Consider the following 19635-nt stretch of genomic DNA (forward strand, 5'->3'; position numbering starts at 1 on the left):
CAAATCTTTCTATCTCGTGGCCGGACTGTTTTGTGACAGCCACTTGTGTTTCAGCCAAATGTCCGTCGGACAAATGACCGTCGGCCAAATGGCCGTCGGCTAAAAGTCCGGCCACGATTGCACGCGCAGTGCCCCAAATTTGAAGTAGGAGGACTGACCAAGCATCTTTTTCCATCTCCCGGTTCCTAAAATCCATGCCATATACACCTCCCCCGATAGGGGGAGTAACAGGTATTAAACTGATCAGAATAGTACTACTTAACACACCACTCATATCTGGTGCTACAGTAGATTGCATGCGCAGTGCCCCAAATTTGAAGTAGGAGGACCGACCAAGCATCTTTTTCCATCTCCCGGTTCCTAAAATCCATGCCATATACACCTCTCCTGGTGCCACAACTGCCTCTGGGAACCTTACCATGGGTCCCAGACCACACGTCTTGTAATTCTCTGTCTGGGAAATTATATATCTATCAAATCTATCTATTTATCTATCAAATCTATCTAACTATCAATCGTATCTATCAAATGTATATTGCATCTATTGATCTATGTAATCTATGTATCTATCTATCAAATCTATCTATCTCATGGCCGGACTGTTTTATGACAGCCACTTGTGTTTCGGCCAAATGTCCGTTGGACAAATGTCCGTCGGCCAAATGGCCGTCGGCCAAATGTCCGTCGGCTAAAAGTCCGGCCACGATTGCACGCACAGTGCCCCAAATTTGAAGTAGGAGGACCGACCAAGCATCTTTTTCCCTCTCCCGGTTCCTAAAATCCATGCCATATACACCTCCCCTGGTGCCGCAACTGCCTATGGGAACCTTACCATGGGTCCCAGACCGCACATCTTGTAATTCTCTGTCTGGGAAATTATATATTTATCAAATCTATCTATTTATCTATCAAATGTATCTAACTATCAATCGTATCTATCAAATGTATATTGCATCTATTGATCTATGTAATCTATGTATTTATCTATCAAATCTATCTATCTCGTGGCCGTGACTGTTTTGTGACAGCCACTTGTGTTTTGGCCAAATGTCCGTTGGACAAATGGCCGTCGGCCAAATGGCCATCGGCTAAAAGTCCGGCCACGATTGCACGCGCAGTGCCCCAAATTTGAAGTAGGAGGACCGACCAAGCATCTTTTTCCATCTCCCGGTTTCTAAAATCCATGCCATATACACCTCCCCCGATAGGGGGAGTAACAGGTATTAAACTGATCAGGATAGTACTACTTAACACACCACTCATATCTGGTGCCACAGTAGATTGCTTGGGCAGTGCCTCAAATTTGAAGTAGGAGGACCGACCAAGCATCTTTTTCCATCTCCCGGTTCCTAAAATCAATGCCATATACACCTCCCCCGATAGGGGGAGTAACAGGTATTAAACTGATCAGGATAGTACTACTTAACACACCACTCATATCTGGTGCCACAGTAGATTGCATGCGCAGTGCCCCAAATTTGAAGTAGGAGGACCGACCAAGCATCTTTTTCCATCTCCCAGTTCTGAAAATCCATGCCATATACACGTCCCCTGGCGCCACAACCGCCTCTGGGAACCTTACCATGGGTCCCAGACCACACGTCTTGTAATTGTCTGTCTGGGAAATTATATATCTATCAAATCTATCTATTTATCTATCAAATCTATCTATCAATCGTATCTATCAAATGTATATTGCATCTATTGATCTATGTAATCTATGTATCTATCTATCAATTCTATCTATCTTGTGGTTGTGCAAATGGACTGTTTGCGGTTGTTTGCGGGGCGTTACACGGGGAGTTTGGTCTGTCACTGTGAAGCGGGCGTAACCCTTACACTACCTGATCGATACAACATCATACCTGATGTTTTAAAGCACGTTATTCCAAACAATTTAGGAATGTTAGGTGATTTATGCCCTTTATGGATTAAAACCAGACTCTGCATCAACTATGTCATTTTACGTGGGAGTTTTGCCATGGATCCCCCTCTGACACGCCACAGTCCAGGTGTTAGTCCCCTTGAAACAACTTTTCCATCACTATTGTGGCCAGAAAGAGTCCCTGTTGGTTTTAAAGTTTGCCTGCCTATTGAAGTCAATGGCGGTTCGCCTGGTTCGTGAACAGTTGCGGAAGTTCGAGCCCGCCGTTCGTGAACCGAAATTTTTAGGTTTGCGACATCACTAGTGTTGGGATGGAAAAACACATCTAGACCAGCAAATCTTTTAGAACTGGCCCTTAAGTTCCTTTCTCAAAACATTTTCTGAAAAAGTACATTTGAAACAGAAACTGTGTGCCACAAATGTCACATTTTCAGTTATAAATATTAACCAAGTAACAAGATATGAGTGCTGTCTAAATGAATGGGGCATTTTAATTATGTATAGATATATCATTATTCACTTTTATAAGTTTACAGAAAAAAATATGTTAAACATATATATGTGTGAGTATTGTTTTCTTTATTTCTCTGCCATTTTGTTTAATTCCTTTTTCACTAAGCAGTTAAAGCAGCTGTTTTGGATTTTTTTAATTATACTGTACATTCACATACTGTAAGTCATTACAAGATTTTCTTCAAAATGATATTATGATTTGAAAAATATTTGTCTTTTTTTTTTTTTTTTGGTTTTTTTGCTTTATATCTTTCCACAGTAAAACACTGGTATTTTTAAAATTATTTTTCGTTTTCTTTTTACATTTTAAATAAAATAAAAAATTGTATTAAAGATAAGGACACGTATTTTTTTTTTCTCAAAACATCTCTGGCAAGTATAAAACATTATTCACAATCAGAATATTTTCCATACTTAGGAATGCACAGCAAGGTCTGAGGTAAACAAGTGAAGGTGTCTTTTTGTAGTTCTTTTTGAAACAGGTTGGTCGTAAAATTTGACCTCAATATTTCCGTCACTAAATGCTTCCCTCCTGTGTTCTTCGCTTGTGTTCTCTCTCCTAGAGAAACTTGCTTTTTGTTGAATTAAGGTGATGCCAGAGTTACCAGGTCTTTTAGAAGGAGAGGAAGGATCTCTCACAAAACAAAAACATAATGCAGACAGGAAATTTTTCTTAAAGTTTTCATTCATAAAAGCATACACAATTGGATTGCAAATGGAGTTAAAAAATCCAATAATTTGCACTATTGCAAATATTATCTTTATTGTGATATCATCATAGTCATTTTCAAAATTACCTATAAAACAAAAAACATATTTTATGGTTTAGAAAATGCAACATTACATTAAAAAAATACAAATATGCTTGTGCTTAATAAAACTAACAGGAAGCGCACAATTAATTCACTGTATAGGAGTTTACTTGCCGATAAGGACAAATACATCTTTACTGGTATACTGTGATACTTTACATTATAAAAAACAAGGTACACCAACATCTATTTTTAAATAAAAAAATACATTTTAAAAATCCTCTTTTAGATGCAAAGCAGGAAAAAAAATACTTTGAGACATAAATGGGATTTAATAGAATTTTTTAGTTAATCTTTTAAGTGTAATATTTCAAAACCACATATTTTAAAAGCATTACCTTTTAAAATCAATGAGGCCTATTTATCAAAGGTCTGCCGGACCTGATCCGACAGTGCGGATCAGGTCCGACAGACCTCGCTTAATGCGGAGAGCAATACGCTCTCCGTATTCAGCATTGCACCAGCAGCTCTTGTGATCTGCTGGTGCAACGCCGCCCCCTGCAGATTCGCGGCCAATCGGCCGCCAGCAGGGGGGTGTCAATCAACCCGATCATACTCGATCAGGTTGAATTGTGGCGATCTCTGTCCGCCTGCTCAGAGCAGGCGGACAGGTTATGGATCAGCGGTCTTTAGACCACTGCTTCATAACTGCTGTTTCTGGCGAGCCTTCAGGCTCGCCAGAAACATGGGCCCTCAAGTTCCATTCGGAGCTTGATAAATGGGCCTCAATGAGTGGAATGGAGATTGCATTTAAATTGTAATATTGATTATTAAAGTATAAAAAATAATTTACACTTTCTTTTAGAATTCTCTTTTTTACGCATGTAAACACTTTCATAAGCTTTAGATCACATCGTGGGCTCCATTTCAATGGGTATGCGTTCATACATGGAGATAAAACGTAGCAGCGTGTGTTTTTTTTATCATTTTCCAATCAATAAGAGGAGTCACAGATTAAACCACAAAATGGTTTGAATTAGAAAAAAATATAATCACAAAATCCAGTTAAACACATGAAAAACAAAACAACTTTAATTAAACATGAAACGCTGTAAGAAACATATCTAAGGCATTTGATAGAGTTTGTACAGAAATGGTTCCTGTCTCCAACTGTAAGTTCACATATTCATTTTTATATATTGTTCTTCTGTTTAATTTATCTAATTTAAAACAGAAATTGGTCTATCATACTTGATCTTACATAGTTTAGTAGCGGCTTAATTATATTTGTTGCTGATGCCAATGGAAATTTTTATTATACATCTGATTTTTTATTTTTCAAATGCATACAACTTTTGCAACATCTAATCTAGCTGAAATTTCATATATTTATGTTTTATTCAGCATTTACTATAAAAATGGAAAATGTTAATTAAAAGTTGTTTTGAGTGTGTAGCGTGCATTTTACATCATTTGGAGAGCCATGCAAACTGCTTGTAATTTCATGTGTGCGCAATATAGGTAGGTTTGATGTTTTTTTTTCTATATTTCATCTTTTTTAAAAGACTATAGTAAACACTTTTGATCATTTGAAAAAAAAAATAAAGACAATTATTATCAAGAGATTGTTGTTGGCAAATGTTTTTAAAAACTGTGTTGATTATTTGGCTATTTAAGATTCTGTGAATTATATAAAACACACAAGATAGAAGTACTGGGTAAAATAACAATTACTTACTATATTCCATCATCATATGAACAACATGAAATGGTGCCCAGCAGACTGCAAAAAGGACTACCACTGTTACCATCATAATGATTGCTCGCTTCTTCTTCCTAAAAGACAATAACAGCTGTTACTGGGAACATTCACAATGGATCATCCTATTTAGAGAATTCTTTAAAGCTTTCTCTGACTAATTAGCTTGAAAAACAACAATATTAAAGTAAACAGACATGAAAACAGACGTATCTTTAAGACAATGAACAAAACAGGTAAACTACTAATAAATTCTCTAAGACATAAATAGTAGACTATGCACATTTCATTTTGGGAACACAAAATGTGACTACAATTTTTTCATAATTTTTTGCACTTCTATTAGTTTAATGTTAAATCATTTTGTACCTAATTGCTACCATTTACTCTACTTTGTAACAACATTGCTTCACAACCTATTTCGAAGCATTTTCTTTTGCTTCCCTTCTCCAAATTAAATACTATGAGCTCTATGTACAAGCAGCATCAACTGCTTTGGAGCGCTAGTGGGGCAGGTTCGCACATGCAAGCCTGCTTCCCACTATGTAAGTAGTGGTCATCAGACTACTACTTCTTATAATCTCAGATGAAATCACCCCAAACTCACGCACTCGGGGTGATTGACAAGCTTTTCTCTTGCTCGAGAGGGTAAACGGATTAAAAAGTTCCACTGCTTATATGCTGCAAAGCCATGCCGACAAGTTCTCAAGTTGAGACCCTTGTCCGCACACACTTTAATAGTTTTAATAGTTTAATAAATGTGGCCCTATGTGTCTGAACCAAGTAGGACTTTTCAGCTGATTTATGTTATATTGTCTATATATCTTATTAAGCAGAAAGGGTATATGTATTTTTAATCTGTATAATAGCACATGTGTAGTCATTGTATCACGTTGCCTGAGAGATGTTTATTTATTTAAAGGCTGTTTACAGTGTTGTATGCAGGATGTAATCTCCAGTTGTCAAAAACAGATAACAGGTAAACAGGAGAAGGAAAGTGTGATTTTAACAAGATTATATAATTTAAGATGACAGCCTCATATAGTCCAAACTCCATCCTTGAAATATTACATAATAACAACCTTTTATACTACCCACAATTTCTAAAGTCTAGAACAGTGGTCTCAAAGTAAAGGCCCTGGGGCCATATTTGGCCCTCAAGATAGTTTAATCTGGCCTTTCCTTGATCAATAGGTAAATCATGAATTTGGGCTGTGACTTGTTTTTAGGGTTCTATGAGCTGTAGCTAGTTGATGTTGTATATAGGCACTCACAAGATAAATATAAAGAGAAGCATCCAGTTTAGACTCCCACCATGCACTGTATGGATAAATGTTACTTTTAAGTTGTTATACAGTTCCCGGATGATAACTTCATTTTGTACTCACAAGAGAGGGTGGGAAAAGGTGTTTGAGGGGCGGGAGGGGGCGTGAGAGGGGCGGGAGTGGGTGGGACCGCTTACACTACGGAAAAGGTGTAGTAAGTTGGAAGGAATGAGAGGGGGATATTAGCTAGTGGAATGATCTAGGAGGGGGTAGGGTGGTAGGAGAATGAGGTGGGGCAGCTACACTATGGAAAATTTGTGAGTCTTTGTGAGTGGGAGAATCAGTCCATTGTGACAGACCGAAAGAGGAAGTGAGTTGCAGAAGTTGTTTAGCAGATGAGGCAGTGGGATTGTTAAGGGGGATGTTGATATCGCCAAGAATGAGGGCAGGGGTGTCTGAGGAAAGCAAATAGGGTAGCCAGGCAGCCAAGTGATCTAGAAATTGAGTTGAGGAGCCAAGGGTTCGGTATATGACTGCAACACGTACAGAGAGAGGGGAGAATAAGCGAATCATGTGGGTTTCGATTGAGGGAAAAGTGAGGGAAGAGATAGGATGTATTTGTTGAAAGGTGCAACGAGAGGAAAGTAAAATACCTACCCCACCTCCTTGTCTGTTAACAGACCTAGGAGTGTGGCTGAAGTGGAGACCCCCATGTGACAGAGCAGCAGTGGATGCTGTGTCTAGGGGAGAGAGCCAGGTTTCTGTTAGGGCCAGAAGGTTGAGGGAGCAGGAGATGAAGAGGTCATGTATAGAAGTGAGCTTGTTGCAAACAGAGCGAGAGTTCCAGAGTGCACAAGTGAAAGGGGTAGTGGCTTTAGATGCAAGAGGTATGTGAGTAAGGTGTGCAGAGTTTTGTTTTCTGAGTCTATGGGATGGTACACATGGATGTGCATGGCTTTTCAGTGGTTGGGGACCAGGATTAGGGGAGATGTCACCAGCAGTAAGTAGAAGCAAGAGGGAGAGTGACATGAGATTAAATACAGATTTGCAGTAGTGAGACTGCTTTTGAGATGAGCTGCAGGGGGGGGAGAGAGTGTTTAGGAATAGGTAAAGTTCATGAGTACGAAAGTAAGGTGAGTTTAAGAGAGATGGTCTAAGGAACAGTGCAGGTGGAGAGGGAGAAGGAGTAATTGAATAGTGTAGTTTGTTATAGAGACAAAGGGTAGCAAAAAGGAATATGAATATATTGAGCATTTTTACAGAATTGGGAACCAGTTAAAAACATAAGACACAGAATTACTGTAACAATTGCATAAGGGAACAAAAGGTATATGAAACATAATATTACAAAAGTACTGTGTATTCTATAGGGTTAAGGGAATGGAAGGATGTGCTGATCAGTGTTTGCACTTGTCATTTCAGGAGAGTGAAAGTTGTGTGGGAGGCTATCTATAAATGAGGAAATGAGCTTGGGGTGGGTGGGGTGAGGGGTAGGGTGGGAGGGAAGCTGTTTTCCAGAAGGCTACCTGTTGTAAGTTAGAGGGCAGTTGAAGCAGCTGAGTGTAAAAATCTGTGTATTTTCTGTGAGTTCTGGGAGAGGATGTGTTTGAAATCAAGCTGAAGGAGAGAGATATATTAGGTTAATGATGGGCCAGCAAAAGTGTGTTAAAGGAGTGGGATGGTACATTTATGGACATTTGAGCTAAGGGTCAATCATGCAGAAACAAAAAAAAATCAACAAAATATTACAGAGATAAGACTGAGACAAGGGGTGAAATAAAATCATTAAACAAATAGACAGATAAATGGACAAGAGCTGCTTAAACTAACTTAACATAATGGCAGACATAAAGTTGATAACATATGCAATGAGCTAGGTATGCAAATTATGACTAGCACAGCCTGTAATTACAAAGTCATGGTAATATATACATTTAAAATTAAAGCAAAACAAAAGTAATTATCCGGGGCGGAGCTACACCGTGCTGGGACATGGCTGCAGTGTGAGAGTGCTCCGTTGCTGTCAGCCCATCAGAGCCCAAGAACAAGCGAAATCTGGGGCCAAATCTATCACATCTAATGTGGAACAGCCTGCTAACATCACCGATCCTACTATTGAGCACGGAAATGAATCTGCAGGTCCCTACACAGCTTTAAAACGGAGAGGCACAATTGAAGCGGGCGCCATCTTGGAAACCCACGCTACAAGCAAACCATAACGACACTCCACGACTCCATCACCACTGCACCTACGCTTGCCCTATAGTGATATCTACCTCTGGGCTTAATCCGCAGTGAGAATCGTATTCCGGGAAGGTATTCTGCAGACAATCGCAATCGGAGCAGAGGGACAGCTGCAACTAACAGACGCAGGTACCGCCCGGTAACGAAGGTAATGAGGGTTAGGCTTAGGTGCATGCGGGTCATACACTATAACCTGGATGCTGCTGCTGGGATGTTCTGAGGGAAGGCTTGCTTTTTATTATCAGTTATCACATTACTTCACAGGGCCCAAGGTCTTTATGCCATAACGACTCACCACGTGGGCGCCGCCACTACTACACAGAGTTGCTACCACGCTGGGCCCTAATTAAGAATACGCAGAGCTTCCTGCCTTATTTCTAAAGACTGTCATACTGAAACTTTAAGCCCATACAGGCAACTGTGACACACGGTGTCCTTGCTGCAGCACAAAAGGAACAGATTAGGGCACAATTAATTAGAATTGTCGGTTGGCAGCAGCTCACTTTAACATCCTGAAAGTATTCAACACTCAACATAAGCTACAGCTGGGATTGTGGTTGGAGGGCTGGGGTGCAAACCAGACCAGGTCAAGCTTATTATATATTTGGACATACGGTTTGACCCAGCCTGCACTGAATCCAAGCAGCAACTCTCACTAGAGACCAAGAAAGGAGGTTAGCCTATCCCAAAACCCACCACTTTGACCCTCCACCACAACACAGCCCACTATTAACAAAGAAAATGACCTCTAAAAAAGGCAACAAGCCAGATAAGCCAAATAAAACCTCTGCCCAGACCCCCTCGGTCTCCACATTTTTTCTGACACAAGAAGGCCAAGGTCCAGATACACAGCAGACTTCTGAGGTCAACACAACAGATATAACTACAGACAATGTAGTAACTCAGAGGGACTCCCTGCTTTCCATCCAGTCTCAGATAGCTAGTTTACCCTCCAAGACGGATATAGAGTCACTCAAGTCCTTCATTAAAGATGAAATAAGAGACCTCAAAAAAGACTTAAACGAAATGGGATCTAGGATCGATTACTTAGAAGACGGCCAGGACAATTTAAACAATCTTGTCAGCTCAAACATCCAACAGCTTTCTATACAAGACTCTATTATCCAGAACCTGTAGGATAAACTGGAGGACTTAGACAACAGGGGGAGGAGGAATAATTTAAGAATAAGAGGCATCCATGAGGAGATCCCCCAAGAGCATCTAAAATCTTATGTCAAAGAATTGTTCCAGTTTCTGCTTCCTAGATCCTCTCCATTGGCCTCTGACGACATCAAGAGGATACACAGGGCACTGAGGCCCCCTCAGAAACCCCCAGCACCACCAAGGGATGTAATTCTTAGACTGCTGAAATTCACCACTAGAGAAGAAATCTGGCAGGCTGCCAGAACCAGGCAATCTATCTCCTTTCACAATCATTCACTACAAATTTTCCAGGACTTATGCCCTCAAACCATTCAAAGAAGGAGGGAAATTAGATTCATCACCTCAAAACTTCAGGAGAACAATATTAGATACAGGTGGGGCTACCCCTTTAGCCTCATCATCCATCATAATGGATCCCAAATAGTCTATAAAAGCTTCAACGACCTAGACACTCTATCTAAAAAGCTTAATATAACTTTTGAGGCTCCCTCAGAAAAAGTTCTAGACAACCAGATTCCACCCGAGGATCGTCGTGGAGAAAGACCTAAAGAGCAGCGACCAACCTGGTCCAAAGTCCCAGCAAAAAGATTAAAAACCGTCCCAACTCCCCCACAGGGGACTTGAAAATCGTACATAGGATGGGACTTTTGTGGACTGTGCTTCATTTACTACAAGAGACAAGACCATTGGTGCTAATGTTAATTGATATCTGTCTTAACCCTTTTTTATTTACTGCTTCTTTGCCACAGGTCCTATCACCAAGGTTAAAATATATTTGAAGTGCTCTCTTGAAGCACACTTGTTTACAACTAGGTTACTCTTAGGTATTTACATATTAGTGGAGGCTCTTTGCAGTCCCCCCTTAAGCTTCTGTTCTAAACGTTACTTTTGTTCCACTCTATAATCACCCCAGTTTTCGCACAAAAATCAGAAACTTCTATAGATAAACTCTGATGGTTAACTGACACCATTCGTCCCCCTAGTAAATAGTAAATGGTATATCAGATGTTGTACAATTACAATTTAGGAATATGTTTAAGAAAATGTTCTTCCTTGAGTTTTAAAATAGGTGTCTACGACGCTATAGATGTAACTCTTACAAGATCAGTTGAATGTAACTCACAAATTAGATTCTTGTTTTTGAGATGTTGTTGTTATTTCTCTTTAGGTATTGATTCTCAAGGATATGATGCTCGCTCTTCTGTGCAATTCACTCCGGGAAGCCTCGATGCAAGGTATGTCACGCTCTGGGTCTCTCATAATACACACCACGCACACATTAACTTAATTCACGCACCATGATAGACGATCCATTACAAATCAAAATAATATCTCACAACGTTAAGGGCCTGAACTCCCCCCACAAAAGGTCTATGGCATTTAGAGAATATAGGAGACTCCAATGTGATATAATTCTCCTACAGGAAACCCATTTTAGAAGAGGAAGGGAACCCACATTGGCACAATATGGACAGGTGTTTCTGGCATCAAACTCCACCAAACACAATGGAGTTGGCATTATTATCAAAAAGAATATCCCATTCTCCCCAATAAAGGTGCACAAAGACAAGGGAGGGAGGTTCATTGTAGTGACGGGCAAGCTTTACAATAAAATGGTGACACTCACTAGTGTATACGCCCCTAACGTCGCTACACCGCAATTTTACCAAACCGTCAAAAAAGCCATTCTTGACTATTCCAAAGGTAGTTTAGTCTTGGGAGGGGACTATAATTTAGCGATAGACCCAGAATTGGACTGTTCTAGAGGTACCTCCTCGGCCCCCCAGAAAATCTTGCGTTCATTTAGGGCCCACCTAGCTGACTTGGCAGTACATGATGCGTGGAGAGTATCCCATCCCACCACAAAAGATTATACATTCTATTCCCACCCCCACCAGGTCTACACGAGAATAGACTACATATTCATTGATGTAACCAGCTTAGAATTAGTCAGACATACAGATATCTCTCCTATCACATGGTCGGACCACGCCTTAGTCAGTTGCTCCCTCAGGTGGCCCACCTCACAAAGACATGATAGAACTTGGAAACTAGACGAAACACTACTTCATGACCCGATCATATCCATACAGATTAATAAAGCACTTACCGACTATTTCGCCACAAACAGCACACACGATGTTACCACGCAAACTATTTGGGAGGCACATAAGTGCGTGATCAGAGGGGAGATTATTGCATTAAAAGCAGCAAGAAACAAACAAAAAACCCAACTCCTGACTGCTCTGCTAGACGACCTGAGCAAACTACAAGATATCCACAAAAAATTTCCGGGTAACTTATCCCTTCTTGCCAGCCTACAACACAAAAGAGATCAGCTCAACTTGCTCTTGGGTCAGGAAACCAAGAGGGCTGCGCTGTTTCTCAAAAAAACATTTTATGAAGGGTACAACAAACAGGGCAAACTACTAGCCAGACTATTACGTCAACGCAACAACAAACGCCACATAATGACAATAAAAGACCTCAAAGGGACGACCTGGTCGACTTCAAGAGACATAGCTGACCAATTTAGAATATATTATGAAGGGCTATACAACCTAGAGGACGTAGGGTCCAATCCTACTGAACAGGAAATATCTACCTACTTAGCCCAACTACAGCTCCCATCCCTCTCCACAGAACAACAGACGGCCCTTGACTTACTAATTACCCTTAAAGAGGTCAAGGAAGCCATATCCTCATTTCCGACAGGTAAAGCCCCGGGACCAGACGGTTTCGGATCGGCATACTATAATAAATTTAAAAACACCCTGGCCCCTCACCTATTGTCTTACTTTCAAGAAATAGATGAAAACAAACCCTTCTCCCCATTAGCTCTACAGGCCCACATTACGGTCATCCCAAAACCAGGCAAATCGCCAGACGCCATTCCCAATTATAGGCCAATTTGGTTATTAAATTGTGACTTAAAATTTTTCGCTAAAATACTGGCCACTAGATTAAACCTAATTCTTCCCTCCATAATACATCAGGACCAAGTTGGTTTCATACCAAATAGAGAAGCCAAGGACAACACGGTCCGCAATCTGCACTTAATTTGGCATGCTAAGGTCGAGGGCATTCCCGCGGTGTGGTTATCCACAGACGCGGAGAAGGCCTTTGACCAAGTAAACTGGCGGTTTCTTAAGATGGCACTGCGGTCATTTGGAATTGGAGACATTATGATACAGAGAATTTTCGCTCTGTACTCAAGTCCTAGTGCTAAAATAACCCTAAATGGTATTCTCTCACCGCCTTTCCAGATAACTAATGGTACACGCCAGGGTTGCCCCCTCTCCCCCCTGCTATTTGTATGCCTACTTGAGACCCTGGCCACCAAAATTAGACTTAACAAAGACATCACAGGTATGGTTATCAGAGACAGGGAATACAAACTCTCCCTGTTTGCTGATGATATCCTATTTTCTCTCACTAACCCTGTTAGGTCCATGCCTCCATTGATGGAAGAGTTAAAGACATTCAACAAACTCACAAATTTCCTTATTAATTATACAAAATCTGAAATTCTGGGAGTCTCTCTCCCAGAGTGGATGACATGCCAGATAGCTCAAATTTGTCCATTTAGATGGTGTGAGAAATCCATAAAATACTTGGGAATCCAGTTGGCAGAGGACACGGACAAGATATATAAATTAAATTATATTCCAATCAAAATTGCCCTGGCTAGGGACCTCTCCTCATGGAACTCCAGGAGATTGACATGGTTAGGGAGGATTAACACTGTCAAAATGAACGCCTTTCCTAGATTACTCTACATTATGCAGACCTTACCAATACCGCTCCCAACTAGATACATTGATCAGATTCAACAACTATTCCACTCATTCATTTGGAGGGGTGGACAACCCAGAATAAATAAAAAAACAATGATGCGCTCGAGAGAAAGGGGAGGGTTGGGAGTCCCAGACATAGCACTTTATAGGACAGCTATTTTCCTTCAACGCATATTGGATTGGAGGATCCATAAAACACAAAAGAGATGGATAGAGATAGAGCAAAATTTAAACCCAGAAACACCCCTTTCAGCCATCTGTTGGCATCCAAACTTCCATTCAATTGCCAAAAACATCGCTAATCCGACAACCAGAGAAACATTAGAGCAGTGGCATTATGCAAACAAAATAAACCCATTTCTCTCTTCCAACCCCTCGCCTCTGACATCACTGACCCATAACAGTGAATTTTCAGTTACTGATCTTGGTGGGGCCTGTGGGCAAGACGGAGTCGTTATAGAAATAGAATTACACCAGATATCTAGCCATGACCAGCTAATATCCCAAACACAACTACAGGATCAGGGCTTTTCGATATTCCAGAACTGGTTCAACTACAGACGGACTCGTCATTACATACTGACCCACAAATACTGCAACAACCTTGAGAAATTATACACAGTAAAACACCCACAGAAGCACACTCTATCCAGAATACACTCTATCCTGACACAACCACCCCCAGGTGACCTTCCCCCCTCAATTGAGTCGTGGGAAAGAGAACTGGGTACTATAATTCTCCCACATACAGCTGCAGATATTTTCAGAAACACCAAGTCCTCTTCTTCCTCAGCTTACCTGGTTGAATTAAACTACAAAATACTACATAACTGGTATCTCACCCCCAAACGCTTACATAGACTATACCCATCATTTCCAAATAGGTGCTGGAGGTGTGGACACATTGGCAGTGGAATGGGACATATGTGGTGGTGGTGCAATGTTATCAATCAGCTTTGGAGAAATTGTATTGGAGAAATGGAGAAGGCCTTGGAATGCACACTTCCTTTAGACCCCCTAGTCTTCCTACTCAATAGGTTTAGGAAATTGACCTCCAAGGCTCACCAAATTTTATTCCAAATAATGATAAATAGCGTTAAATCCATTATAGCCAAACATTGGAAACTTCACACACACCCAAATCCCCAGAGATGGAGAGATAAAGTATCTGAGTTAATTGAACTTGAGGAGTTTATCGCATTTAAAAACAACAAGAGAGATCCGTTTATAGAGGCCCAAGCCCTTTGGGACCTTTACCTTTTACACATAAATGAGAGACCAGACATAAACCAGAGACCTGGAGCGGACACGCCGCAGACGAGGCGACCCTTAATGAATACTTAATAGAAAAAGTTAGATCTACCTATGTGTTAAAATTTAGAGTTTTCTTTTACACATCTTACCGGTTTTGGGTTTGTTACTTGGCAAATCCTAGAATAATATGCTTCCCCTGAAGGGGTTTAAAGGTACAAATTTTTTCATTTACTCAATTTTATATGCTAGAATCATTTGTGAAATTTCATATGCTTCACATGTTTAAGCTAAATTGGACCATGTCTTTTTTTTTCTTTTTCATACACTTATGACGGTTTTCTTTTCCATGTGTAACAATTTTTCATAGCTTGTATTATGATTGATTTATCTTCAATAAAAAGAACTTGGAATAAAACAAAAGTAATTATCACTAAATATACAAACACATACAATAAAAACAACTGGTAGGTAAAATATAATGAAGAAGCTGTTTTCCAGAAGGCTACCTATTGTAAGTTAGAGGGCAGTTAGATCGATCATAGTAGGAAGCACTATGCCAGTTTAATCTTCCATTATCTTATGCAAACTAGTAGAATAAGAATGTTCCGGTATGAGGTAGAGGTGGCCTACGGTACAAGTTTATATAATCTACTCACTCTGAATACAACAGCGGAAGCATGAGTCGTGGGTGGTGAGTGAGAGAGTTAGGTATCGGATTAGGCATTAAGTATAATAACAAAAGAAAACGTTTTTGTATTTTACAGAAGTCCGCCAGAAAGTTATTTGAATTACACATATGTACATCTGATTGTTTGAGACATATACTAATACCTAATCGGATCGTTCTGGTTTGATGTATATTTTTTATGTTTTATATGTTTTTGTCATTTTGTTATATCATTTGATGTGAATTGTTGATTTTATATATTGTGACCTTTATATTTGGAAAAAGCAGTTTAGGCCTGTTTTGTTATGTGGTTGCCATGCCAACTGAGTACCTGTTAATTATATGCACTTTGTATACCACCTGTGAGGCTTTTGTGTATAATGAGGTTACCATATCAACCTATTAATTGCAAACACATACAGGTGTGAGTCTCTAATTGTTTGACCTATCAGATGATTGTTCACTCCTCTATATTTTCTGTTATATAGCAAGTGATTTTTAATATTGTGTTTTATTGCCTGATGAAACAGCCCACAGGAGGCTGAGAAACGCGTCACATTTTTAATAAAGTATTTTTTATTAAATCAAAGTTTTTTATTTAAGGTATTTAGCAATACAAACTGTATGTCAGTACAACAGGCGCATCAACTCTATGACATAAAAAAGAGAAAACAATAAAGAAAAACAACACTCCTCTGTATACAATACACCTCAGAGATAATTCACCTAAATTTCAAGGCAACATTTCAGAAAATAGATAAACATACATAATATATCATAACATATATGAGGGCTACAATAGTCATTACTAATACAAGAGTGATGGGCCAGTTTGATACCTTAAAGTTTTTGTATATTTTCAGATTAACTGATGTACCTCTTTACAAGAATAGACTGCCTATTAGAGAGATAATTTAAACTGAAATATTTAGAATAGTGGCAAATAATATGGTAGGTACAATACTTTATAATCATGCAACAAACTGCCTAAATGAAAGGTGGCGGATTAATACCGCAAAAATAAATTCACCATATTGGGTGAATAAATAATATCCCATGCAAATAATATAACAAAATTGAACTAGAAAGTAGGTACTAGCATAATACATTTTAGGTGATTTAAAAAGATAGCCCCCTTCAGTAGCTCTCACTCTTTGCAAGGTGGGGTTTATAAAACTTGAGGCAACAGGGGATAAGATTAAATATGGTACCATATAGTAGATATTATCGTGGCTAAAGAATGACTGTCATCAAAATAAACATAAATACTTTTAGGGAGGGGGAACATTCTCTTATTTAAATAAAAATGAATTACACAACTAGTGTGGGCTGTAAGGGCTCTTGCATGGATCCCCTGAATATGTGGGCCCATCATATAGAGAACTTTGAAGACATATCTTATTTGTATAGCATTTGCTAATCTCATCTGAATGGGTACATAAATACAAAACCCATGTTGGTCAGAATAATTGAAAATAATTGTTTGGGCCCTCAACTACACCTCAGACTAGAGAGTCGTCATTAACAAATTGAGAGCAATACAGCCAAACCGCCAATATGACCAAGGTTATATAAAGCAAAATCCTAGATAATGCAATCTCCTGTAACACTTTTCTAAATAAAAGATATCTCCAACTAAGCCAGTTGCGGGGGCTCAGTCATCCAGTCTCATAATTAGGAAGTCATCAATATCTTTTGGGGGTCTGTCAAGCATAATGATTCCATCTGTACCAGGACAAAGTTATCCGATCCCCCTCCTGACGTTGCTAATCTTATTACCCATGTAGTTTGAGCTCCAAATGGAGGACAAGATGAGCGAGTGTAGGCAGATGGGCTCTTCAGATTGCGACTGAGGCACCGGGGTTTAAAATTGTAGGTAAGTATGAAGGCTCAAGATCGCATCGGTCACTGATAGTGAATGGCCCACATGAAAATGCAGGTCTCCGGTCAGCAACGGAACATCGGGTAACATTGCACAGTATATCGGATGGTCGGCCGCACCCATCCGCACTAGTTTCTGCTTTCCCTTGATTCCGCTACCAATCCCGGAGATAATATAGGTAGGTAAGTCCAGTCTGTTGCGGTGACATAGGCCAGCTTCCTGCAACTTTATGTTTGGAGCCCTCTGTGGAACTAGGTTGATAGGAGTATTCTCTACTATACTGAGAGAAGGCTGCGGTTGGCTATGCTGCAAGTCAAGCTCCTTTGCAGTCGCCATTAACAAATTAGTCTCCTGCTTCTTTTGAGGGCGGGCTTTTACAAGTTGTATTAGGTGGGTAAAATTAGCGTCTATTTTCTGATCTAGTGCAGCCAAAAGGGCTTGTAGCTCATTAGGCGATGTCACATCCATGTCTACAAAGAGCTGTACTCTCTAGTATTGGTAACGGGATATGTCTGCTTTACCCAGCAGACTGGGGGGGGGGGGAAATTCTGATGAAAAATAAAGGCCGCTGCTGTGCCCATCCAGACACCCTAAACGATGATTCTACATAAACTATCTGCATATATTGGATATCGATCAGTCCAGCTGTGCTTCAGGCTCCCAATTCTGTAAGAAGAAACTCCGGTCCTCTAGTTGGTGAACAAATAAACAACATATTCTTTTTAAGAGGCCCGGAGCTCCTGCATTTTGCATCTGGATATGGCGGCTGCTAAGTCACGCCCCCAATAAAGTATTTTTTAATACACACTTGCTTTTGTGGTGTATGCCACCAGTAATATACTGCTAGGGTTTCTGAACAATTTTTGTGGCTGCTGCGGTCCTGCTCTGGAGTTAACAGTCTACCAGATTGCTGGTATTGCACCTGGAGGTGCATTCCATCTTGTAAGTGCATCTTATTAGCTTGATACTGCTCTGGTGCAAACGTTACTGGACTATGTTTGTATGCTTCTCTTGCTTATATAGGCCTCAAACCATTGGCTCTCCTAAGGACAATTGATTGGATATCTGCTGGGGGACATCAGTGAGCTGGAACGCTGTGAAGCTCCAGTCTGCTCCACTAGCACCACTGGGTGCGCTTTGTTTGTGAGTATACTCATATACCTGTACTTGAATATACCTTCTCTGGTGATACTAGGCCATGGTGGCGCCTCTGTTCTTCTTTCTCTACAAATTGTAATACTAAATTAAAAAAGTTACAGGAATTGGAAAATTATATGATATGAGCTTGAAAAGAGGCTACAACAACCTATCAGTCACAAAAGACTTCATCATCAGCGAAAATAATTGAAAAAGACTGAAAACTTATATAATGAATAACAAAGAACTTTATTTAAATATACTGAAAATATTGTTTAAATTTAAAAGTTTATTTTAAAGCTGTTGATTTTGATTTTGAAGCTAACAGGAAGTACAAGTGGGCAATAATACCCGATTGCTCATTGCCTGATAAGCAGACTCCCACTGCTTTATTTGTGGCAAATGATACAACTCAAAATATATTAAAAAAAAATATATTTTTGCATTTTTTATGAAGTTCTATGTTTGCACAGGCTACTTATTTTATGATACTGTAAACATCTGTAAAAAATAGCCAGAAAAAAACACCTGTTTCATATAGATATATAAACTTACCCAGTCAATATGAAGGAAATGATTTACTTTTTCACTAAGGTAAGCTAAACTAAGATACACAAAAAAAAGTCTAGAATACTATGAAACTACAATTGGTGATAAAAGAGCAGGGGCAGACACTTCCTCCAAGCTGGACATTCGGTGTCATCATTAAGGACCATGTTAATTGACCATGTCCCCTGCATAAGATGGAGTATAAATAGGGCACTAGCATTTTTACGCTTAGAAACTAAATTGATCTTTGATCTTGACACGTCACCCCACAGGGTTTAAACCCAATGGGGAATTTTGGTTCTTGCTATAAGCAATGAAAGGACTGAGTTTCTACCTACTTCTAGGGACTCAATGTTAAAAAAGTGATGAACCTCATAGACTATCGTTAATAATAATAATCTGCATGGGGCTCTATCCATCCAGGCACCTTTAAGTATCTAATACTGCACAGTGATTGCGCTTTGAACGATATTAATATTTATTAATAATTAGTATGATATATGTATTTGAAACATTATCTATATTTTTGTTCTTAAAATGTATTAGTGGTTAAGTTAGATTTCAGTGCTCTATCTGTAACCCACAACTTATGTATAGAATTTAGTGCAATGATTTTCCTTGCTGTTTATGTCATTGCTATGACAACGTCCACGTTGGCTTTGTTTACACTGGCGACGTCCGATTATGTTGTCAGATGGTGCAGCGTTTTCCCCTGCTGACACAGCTTAAGCTTACAGCGTTCTGTTTTACAGTTGATCATCTGAACA

The 19635-nt window shown here is 39.7% G+C and overlaps 1 protein-coding gene across 1 annotated transcript in view; it reads right to left on the reverse strand.

Moving 5' to 3' along the window:
- Nucleotides 1–2812: 2812 nt before the first annotated feature.
- Nucleotides 2813–19635, reverse strand: part of QRFPR (pyroglutamylated RFamide peptide receptor) — a 167780-nt gene continuing 150957 nt past the window's right edge. The window contains exons 5-6 of the mRNA XM_053700814.1: nucleotides 4889–4986; nucleotides 2813–3195 (exon numbers count right to left, since the gene is read on the reverse strand). Of these exons, the coding sequence (XP_053556789.1) occupies nucleotides 2813–3195; nucleotides 4889–4986 (481 nt within the window). The remainder of the gene's footprint in view (nucleotides 3196–4888; nucleotides 4987–19635) is intronic.

This window comes from Bombina bombina, chromosome 2 (assembly GCF_027579735.1).
Source record: "Bombina bombina isolate aBomBom1 chromosome 2, aBomBom1.pri, whole genome shotgun sequence".
In the NCBI taxonomy this organism is placed as follows: Eukaryota; Metazoa; Chordata; class Amphibia; order Anura; family Bombinatoridae; genus Bombina; species Bombina bombina.